The following is a 10,095-nucleotide window of genomic DNA, read 5'->3' as shown; positions in this document are numbered from 1 at the left end:
AGTGGAAATCCAATCATTTCTAATAAACACGAAAAGAAAAAACTTTAAAAATTTTATTTCAATCACTTTCATTAGTTGTCTGATAACATCAGATGAAATTGATAGCAGTTGAGGGTAAATGTGTTCATGCTGCTGTTCTGTAACTTGCTGCAATGAGCTCCCTGGGTAACAGAGCGGAAGAAGATTTAAGCAAGTTCAGGGCAATAATGCACTCAGAAAACAGGTTTTGACAAGCTAGCAATCTCTGTATTTTAGCTTTTACGCTAACAAAAATGTAACAGAAATTAAGAACTATTATGTACAATCAAGTTACTTTGTGATTGTCTGCTATAGAATCTCTTGTACTTTCCTTTGAAGGTTCAGTCAAGTACTGGCTGCTCAACTGGTGGTAGCCCTCAAGTCTATGCCACAGCAACAGCTCATGGGACATGAATTTGACTTTAATTTCAGCTATAATTTCATGTGCAAGAGAAATGACAGACAGGTCCTTTGTTTTTAAAAAGCCTGTTCACCCTTTAACGGGGGACACAGTGTTCTGAGCTTTAGAAGCTGTCTGCAATCATGTGGCTCTTCATAAGGTGTGAGATGGCAAAAGTCAAACTGGTTTTATCACCTAAAGTAGGATTTAATGTTATAGGTGTTAGTGTTGGTTTTTGCTCACTGGCTTCTAAAGCACTGTTCTTTTGGTTCCTTGCAGCACCTGTTATTTCTATGCCACCTCAGGATGTCCAGAATTTCACAGGCAATGATGTCATTTTTGGCTGTGAGGTGTCAGCCTATCCTATGCCACACCTTGAATGGAAAAAAAAGGGGAATAAAATGTTTCTGCCAGGAGATGACGCCCACATCTCGGTACAGGTAAAACTTGAGTTCTCCATGTCATATGGTTTGGGATGAAGAGTAGGGGAACTGATCAGTGAACTCCTCCTACAGAACACAACAGTGTTGCAATAAACAGATGCCCAATAGGGGCTTTCTGAACACATAAAATTATGATTTCAGTCAGTGCAAGGATCATTGCTTTGGCAGTCAAAGCAGAGGAAATAACAGCCAGGGTACCACCTGACCTGCTTCAGGGAAAGGAAAGATGGAAGATTCTCCTTATGTATGACTCTGGAAAAAATGAATGAACATCTAAATGGAACTGGTTAGGCTACCACCTAGAAGAAGCTGCATTCTGGGAAGAATGGCTGTCAGCAATGATTCTTTTACTCTTGATGCAGAAGCACTGTTCTGACAGTTATCTAAACTTCTCCTTTGCAAGATGATGTTTCTGAAGACCTGCCATTTGGGTTTGGTCCCTGAGGCGTTCAAAAGGAAACAAAGAAACTTGCTCATTTTATGGAGGACACTGTGTTTTAATCTGGGGGGAAAGTGAAGCATGGCATTAGTATAGGCTTCAAGCAAATCTAGAAGTAGCCTAAAAGTTTGAGCTAAAAATTAAATAACACAAAATGCTAATTGTTTTAGATGAAAACAACAGTAGACTACCGTGAGGCTGAAGCCTGCATCTGCACGCCTTCCGCAAGGAACAAAGAATAGGAACACAGACTACACGCAGAGAAATGTCTGGCAAATCAAACTTTCTGGATGCACAACCCAAAAGCAGCCACATCTAAATGCTGGCCACCTTGGAGGCTAAACTGAACCCTGTTAACCTATCTCATTGCTAGATCCAGCATCTCCATTAACATCTGTTAATGTTTTGCGGTTATTTGTTTGGAAAAGAAAGCTCAGCCCTTTGAGTGGCTTTAGCCTGCATCAAACTGATTGTCATGAGGTGTGAAAGCTCATGGTATGTCATACCCAGCCAGCCAAACCTAGATGCTGAGAGTCAGCTTGGTCAGGCCCCTAGGCCCTGAACAACTTTCCCAGACCCACCTGCCACTCTCAGCTGGAAGATATTTAGGAGTACGAGAGTGGGTGACTATGCTTTGAAGGAGAAGAAAGAGATGGTGCTGGGACAAGAGACAGGAGGCGCTCTGGGAATCAGCAGCCTGAGGAACAACAGGAATGAGAGCACTGTGAAGGGCAACAAAGGTTAAAGAGCAGAGATGGGAAAGCATGAACTCAGAGGCACGGAGCAATGAGTTAAAACATAGGGCAGCAGAAACAAAGAATGAAACCAAAGAATGAACAGAATCAAAGCATGATGGCAGCAAACAGAAACCATAGGTTGTAACAGTGTTTAACCCATCCATAATTATTTTGAGAAATATCATGGTGTCTCCTAGCTACTTAATTTCAACTGTTTCTTTCTCTTCTCAAAGGCAAGAGGTGGGCCTCAGAAGTATGGTGTGACAGGCTGGCTGCAGATCCAAGGCCTCAAAAAATCAGATGAAGGTGTTTATATCTGCCACACTAAAAATAAGCATGGTGCAACATACGCCTCTGCAAGATTGAAAGTCATTGATGGTAATTTTTTAAAATTATTTGGATGTAAAGAGTATAAAAATGCATACAAAAGCAGGAAGCAAAGGATAGGTTTGTCAGATGCAAATGAAGGACATAAGAAATTACCTGAAGAGGTCATATTTTAACTTTTCTGTGTGCTTTTATTTTATCCCCTAATGGGTTAATATTATAGCATTTTGCTGCAAATTATACCATGTTCCTGGAAACAGAAAGCTGTGGATTATAGCCACACAGCTGAGACACATTGTTCCTCTATCCTTGGCCTACAGAAGTCCTTTGATGTTAGCAGGAACTCTGCACCCAGAACAACAGCTGGTGTAGCTGAAGGAGTCTCTGAACCATGGCAGTTCTGCTTAGCTGTTTATTTTTTTAAAAAATTTGGAAGGAAATATTTGTTGCTACTTAATGAGAGCATTTGGAAAGGTGTAAGAAATAGCTTTGCTATTGTTCTACAGTGGGCCCAGTCCTGCACAATAACACCCTTCTTTCTCCAGAGAGAAGTTGGTTTCCTGGCAAAGGCAGGATAAAGATGCATTGTCTTATATTTGCCTCCTGGTCTAGAGGAGTTTGGCACTGACCTTTTCTGCAAGAGGTTTTCAAAGATTTATTGGTTCTGGTCATGTTTTCAAGTGCATAGGATCCTCAGAGGACTGAATAGTTTAACAGTATTGGGAACAAAATGTATTTTCAGCATCTTAAAATGTGAATTATACAGAAATTTGCTCATTATCAAGAGCTTCAGTGGTATGAGGTCAAGTCATTGAATAAAACCCCTCTCCTTTGAATAAATAACAAGGATTCAGAAAGACGGAGCTTGCCATACAGATCCAAACCCATACTTTTATCTTTTTTCCTATCTACCAATAATTTAATCTGGATTCGATGATGTCTTGCAGGCTCATCTCCTGCATTTACTGCTGGCAGTAGAAGTGCAAGCTACAGCGTTGAATATGGGGACTATTACGACCATTCTGATGATGAAGATGAGGAAGAATATGAATCTGGGGACTATGAAAATTGAAACAACTCTGAATAATAATTTTTATACACCTGTTATCCAACATCTTTCACACTCTGTTACATTTCCTAGTAGTATCTGTGCTGTAATGGCTCCTCTGATAACACACACATACACTTGTGTATCCACCTCCCTGAACTTCACCTTTGGCTGAAGTTTATCATTCTACTTACCAGAAATAAGAACAGTGTAAATTCACACATTTAGACTGTTGAATAAAATTCTTCAACACGCACCTGTCTACTAAGTATACTGAAGGAATCAAATTTTATATTAATCTTTAAAATGCTATGTAACAATTTCTTTCCAACATTCTAATTTCTCTAGCAAAAACGTTCATAGTTAAACAAAATTTTTACCCTGTATCAATTTCCTTTTTTCTATAGCATACTCAGAAATAGCAAGAGATTGTTCACATGGCAACAAGCCTTAGTATGAAGATTGCAAAACAGTCTTTGATCTCCTTAGCTCATGTTTTCTCATAAGTTTCAGCAAGATTCTTCTTCTGATTTTAAATTTTCCATGGTTAGTCTCATCAAGGGCCAATCATCTGTCTTTTGGGGGGTTATTTTGTTTGCTTTTACATGAAACAATCACTGTCTAAAACAAATAATGGCTGTTTTACTAGCAGTACTCAAAAATACCCAGAAAAGGTTTCTTGTGCATTCAAACAGGTGAGCATACCTTCTGTCTTCTTTTTGTAACAGTTCTTGCACTACTCCTAACAGCATTGGCTTTCTCCTGCCAAGACTTGCTCCTATACGAGCAAGGACATAGATAGGACAGGAGGAAACAGCCTCAAATTGCACCGGGGGAGGTTTAGTTTGGATATGATGAAAAATTTCTTCACTGGAAGGGTTGTCAAGGCATGGCCCAGGCTGCCCAGGGCAGCGGTGGAGCCCCCCGTTCGAGGTTTCAAAGTTGTGGAGATGTGGTGCTGAGGTTAGTGGGGACCTGGCAGTGCTGGATAACCATTTGCCTTGGTGATGTTACAGATCTCTTCCAACCCAACCGATTCTATGACTGTACCTGAGGCATCGGTGCCGTGTCCAGCGGCCGTGCACCCAGCCCTGCTGCGCTTGCGGCAGCCCTTGTCTCCCTCCAGAAACACCAGAACACACGCGCGTTCTCCAGACGGTCTCAACCACTTCTTCATCAGCATGGGCTGGACAGCAAATGGAATGCAGTTCAAACCCACAAGACTTCAAAGTGTAAAGTGATCACCCCAAAAAATTTCTGCAGTTGTTTTCATTAACTAATTACACGAAGGCTGGCTCTAAATTAACTGTGATGGGAGACACTAAACTATGAAAGCCGCTTTTGGGAGGCAGTTACACCAATTGGTTCCCATTGGCTGAGGACAGATGAATACCAGTAAATTATTTAATGACTAAGGAAGCAAAAGTTCAGGCACCTGCATGTAAAGCCTCCGTACTTGCAGTCTTCGTTACTCAATGCACAAAACCACGTAGTGATTACTGCACACACTAAGGTAATTTGAAGTTAAATTAATGGTGTTAACGAAGCTTTAAGGGCAATCCTACTTTATGAATACACATGCTGGGTAGATACTTTAATGTACAGACTGCATCACAAATTCCTCCTTTAATGTGTTTTTGCCATTAGGCAGATTTTTCTTTTCAATTTGAATTACATCAAGAGATTGGCTATAGACTGTTTGCCCTGAGGTAGTATTGATCGTTGTCCAGGTAGCAAACAAGCAAAGAATAATTTATTTTGTTTCAGACTTCCTGGAGTATTGTCCACTTAGGAGTAGAAAGCATGCCATTGTGTCATTGAAAAGATTAATTAGTTTTAATTAGGCATATGAAATGGCTTCACATTTAACCACAAGTTTTGTTGTTATGGGCTTTTCCTAGTCTTCTTAGTGATATGTCTCATTTTTGAGTATCCACTATATATTACCTTGAACATAAAATTGTCTGGTAGAAATAACTGACTTTTTTTTAAAGCAGGTATTTTTTTTTAATAGAACTATTTAATCTGCAAAATAAATTCAAGATCAATTGTGATCTGCATTGCAAATGAATTAATTAGATTACTAAAGCAATCACTAAATTGTGGCAATATATACTAGTATGTGACACAGACAATAATCTTGAAATCATTAGCCACAGATATAAATTAGAATTGTTCAGAGTTTTGCAGCTGTTAATGTAAAACAAAACAAACAAACAAAAAAAAAAACAGAAAGAAAAGAATGTTCGAATCAGAAAAAGTGTAGCAGAACCGTATAAAATACCAGTCTGTGAATGTTGGGCCTGATAGACTATTTGTAAAAAGCTAACCTTCCCAGAACAAAGGTTCTAAATGAAATATAGTGCATTTGTCTCTGTATTTCTTAATGTATTTAACAATTTGTTGTAAACTCTCAGCCATTCCTTTCAGTAAGAAAACTGCATATTAGGAAAAGTCCTGATGTGATGCAGAAAAAAAGAAGGAACACTGATACCAAGAACATCTGATAGCTCTTTTTTGGGGGAGGACAGAATGGCTGGTTTTGTTTATATGCTTTAATCAAGTAATTTAAAATTAAATAAAAGATGCATGGAGAAGATTCAGCCCTTTAAGCAGCGTGGCAAATGAATGGATCTAATTGTGAATGCATTGCCTGTAGCAACAGATCTATTCACCTAATCCAAAGTAACAGCGAATTCAGGAAGTTGATTTTATTCCACCTAGCAGAAAATTACAGACTCGAAGTGGAAACTGTATACTTATACTGCAGGGGTGTCTCAGGCTCTGTGTTTAGTGAGGCAGACCTAAACTCCTTCTTTAATTCAGCTTCCACTGAACACAGCAAGAATTTTCTTCTTATAGTCTGTGGAAGCAAGTCTGAACTTCATGTCACAACCCCCTCTTGTCAATGCCTGTCTCACATGCATCTTCCCCGTGTCACTTCCTCTCCCATGTAAAGATAAAGGAATTGTATAAAAGTCCCTACATAAATTACACTCCTCAATACAGCTTTGTCCTTTAGGCTGGGACTCGGACATAGTCTGGGGTAGTTTCACAATCTAACATTCTTACTCGCTGTATTAAATCTCAGGAGTTTTGTCAGGTATTAGTCTAGGAATCCATTAATTCTTTAGCTAGACAATTCTTCTTCCCCATAAAATAATCGGGCCAGAGTTGACAGAAATCGGATATAGAAAAGCAGTTGCCTGTGTCTCAGAGATTAAAATGATTCAAGGGATGACTAAATAAGGTACAAGTAGTCACATGGCTGCACTGTGCAGCTGAGCACTGCCCACCGTGGGGTACAAGCTTTGTGCTCTCAACTGCTGTCTGTGCCCATCCGTCGACACCGAATGGAGTCCCAGGCTGGAGGGGAAAGGTTGTTTCTGGCTGAGAAACACGCGTGTGCTCCAGGCAAGCTGGAAACTTCAGTGCTGTGAAAGCCACAAGCTTTCGCTCACGCTCAGCTACATATGCTGCCTATAGACTACACTTAGCTCTTAAATTATTTAACTTATTAACCTCATTTCTACATGTCTTTGCAGAGCTTAGCAGCACAGCCTGGGCAATGGCCCATCACCTGGAGCAGGATTCAGAGCCCTTGCCATAGCTGGTGCTCTGCTCACAGTGTCAAGGGCTTTAAACGATATGCAAGAGCTTCCTCTTAACTTTTTGACCCATACTGGCAAGCTGCTTCTGGCTCTTCAGACAGTTGTGACTGTATTCCATCAGAAAGTCTCTCAAATTTTCCATGTTAAAATTTACAGCTGACTTGTCACACCCAGGAGCCACCATTTCATTCCCTATTCCTCAGTCCTGGGACTTCCTCTCTTTCAAATTGTCCCTCTGCTCCCCTTTCAAATCCTTTCTGTTTCCTTTACTCCTTTGTGTAACACCAACCCTTCTGTTCTGCTCCTGGTACGTTTTGTGACTTTTAGACTATGATTCCATTTATTCACAAGGGAAAGGATGAGAAACTGGGTTAAGGCATATACCAGGACTGAGGCAGTCATCAGGGGACTGGGTAATCTGAGGCAGCTTTTCTAGAATAATCTGTACAGTTTTCCAAAGTGCCAGCCACCGGAGTCAGTTGTGAGGGCAAGAGAATAAGAAACCATTTTCCACTTTGATTTTGCTTCCTTCTCCAACTGGGTTTGGTGTCATCATTCAACTGTGAACAGTTCATATACAAAAAAAAAAAAAAAACAACACTCTTCCTGCCCCAGTTACTGTTCACATAACTGTTTCTTGACCTCGCTAAAACATGAACCCAACTAGGAATATACTGAATTCATTTTTTCATTCCAGATCTAAAGCACCTTCCATTTCCAGAGGAATTCTACCAGTTTGGGCCACTTCTTTGGGGCTACCAGGTTTCACGTGGGAATTTTTGCAATGCGTGTGGTGAAGCAGCAGGGAAACGTGACTAATTTTACATGAACTGTACCATGCTCCATGCTGTACAGCACAACTGACACCTTTAGCAGGACAAGGAGTACAGAGATGATTCTCTTGCTTTGGCCTTTCTTAGGTTTCTTCATTAGTAACAAAAGCTTGTTGCTCTGACTACATGCGATGCAGAGCTGCAAATGCACACAGTCTGTGCTGGGGGCTGTAACCCATGCCATAACAACCTCACCAATTTCTGCCCAGGATGGCAGCTCACGTACCTACAGCATCACCTTTTAGGGAAATGACCACTCTCCATCTAGTGACAAGGAATGCACCATCTTTTGGTGCTGGTTATTCCAGTAGACAATTACCAGCAGTACTCATTTCTGTTCTGAATTGTTTTCTAGTTTACAGTGGTTACAATAAATTACAGCTTTTCTGCTTAAGAACCTCGCTGCATTAAAACAGGTTTTTCCCATGCAGATGTCGATATTGTAGATATTGCTCAAGTTCCTTTGTGTCCTTAACTTGAATAATCTCCATACTGACTTTCTGTGTCTGATTTACATAGCATGGTCTCCTCACTAACCCTGAATTATTCCTTTAACTCTAGAAATAGAGTGTCTTGGAGCACACTCTGTCTTTGCAGTACTTAAGAAGTAAAATAACTATGTTAATGTAGCAGTGTTTGCTGTTGCAGACTCCACCAGTTATCTGTGCCAGTGGTTAGCAAAAATGGAATTATGCAGTTAGAAACTGAGACAACGCAGTTCTCTAAATTCAATTTCTTCACTCCATTATAGGCATTTCTAGAGGAAGATTCCCCCTTTCCTGGGATAACTGAGCAATCTGTCCTTTTGGATGCAGCTATAACCACCTGAGCACCATCTCTTTGGCCTTCTGGATTGAAGCAACGGTCTTTGGTTTCTCGGTAGCATTTTTTTTTTTTTTCTTCCACTCTCAACAACCTTCCAGCACTTCCCAAGCAGAAGGAAACTCCCAGTGGCTGCCCTGGTCTCAAAATCATCTCAGCACCACAGGCTTTGGTTCGGTTCTTTTAAGAAGCATAGACAGAGCAGCATGATTGACGTGCAGAAACAGACTCTATAACCTGAAAGTTATACAGTAGGTCCGTTTATTGCGCGCAGATGGGCGGGGGATGGCTCCACCACAGACCTGCATCCCCGAATTGGCAAATCATGTCATATTTATACAGTGAAACACTACATATTTAACTGACGCCTATACATATTCATTACCTAACCCCGCCTACCCCTGCTTCGTATGTTAATGAATGCTAATTAACCTATCAGTCCTTTGGGCTTGCGCAGGTCCTCCTGGTAACTGTGGCCCGGGGTCTTCGGGACGCGGGCGGTGGTCTCTGGGAGGAAGGCCGTATGTCCTCCTCACGATGTACTTTTCACCCTTTGTCTGGAATGTGGTGATTTGGCAGGTTTTTAGCTTTGAGCCAGCTTTGGTCAGCTCTTGTCCTTGGTGTATCAGTGCCTTCTCATTAGTTGTGTTTTTCTAGTGATACTTTTGTCATAGATGTTACTTTGTGTTTTCTTTATATGTGTTAGCCTTTGTTATTTTTCAATAGTTCCTTTCTCCCTTTTCTGCCGAGAAGTGCAGAATGCCTGTGAATTCTGAATTTATGACTGTTCCCCCAGATAAGGGTTGTTAGTTGTTACGGATGGCAGATGAAAAGAAGCATCTGCTTTTCTTCAAACACTTCTGCAGTGATCAGCAAGGCAATTAATTTCTCAGTTCTCTGTTATTTTACACAAATGGTTAGCTTTATAAGTTTTTTCTATTTTATGTTAGTTACTTTACATCAATACACAAACAGTTAGCTTTATAAGTTTTCTTCTTTTCTATATAATGTTAGTTTCCTTACATCATGATGATCCTTGGCCCTGTTTATTGACTACTGTTTTATTTATTTAAATGTAAGAGATGAACACTACATTGAATTGCATCCATGTAATTTGTTGATTACTGGCTGTAAACTAGGAATACTCTTACAATCTCTCATGGGCTGCGGGACCCGAGGCGAACGTGAAGTTCACTAAGGAAAGGTTTCTTTTCACTGGTTCTGTCACAATCTGAAGAGTAAATTCTTCGGAAGCTGTAGCTTAATATGTGCTGTGCCAAGCCAGACGTGACGTACAGCAGCACTGAAAAGCAGTAACTAACTACTCAACCACGTGCACCTCTCCGTCGGGAGAGGCTCCCGTGATCGGCTGCCAGCCCCAGGCAGGGGAGAAATAGGCTTTTCTCAAAATACAAAG

At 40.7% G+C, this 10,095-nt stretch overlaps 1 protein-coding gene across 1 annotated transcript; it reads left to right on the top strand.

Moving 5' to 3' along the window:
* Positions 1-697: 697 nt before the first annotated feature.
* On the top strand, positions 698-3,659 carry LOC103781907 (kazal-type serine protease inhibitor domain-containing protein 1-like; the record flags this gene model as incomplete). The annotated part of the gene is made up of 3 exons (XM_008949634.1): positions 698-858; positions 2,271-2,415; positions 3,312-3,659. Coding segments are annotated over 3 exons (431 nt in total), but the record flags the coding sequence as incomplete, so codon positions are not given.
* Between the last annotated feature and the right edge of the window lie 6,436 nt (positions 3,660-10,095).

This window comes from Merops nubicus, unplaced genomic scaffold, assembly GCF_000691845.1.
Source record: "Merops nubicus isolate BGI_N331 unplaced genomic scaffold, ASM69184v1 scaffold34501, whole genome shotgun sequence".
NCBI classification, from domain to species: Eukaryota; Metazoa; Chordata; class Aves; order Coraciiformes; family Meropidae; genus Merops; species Merops nubicus.
This window is presented reverse-complemented; position numbering and strand designations above follow the sequence as displayed.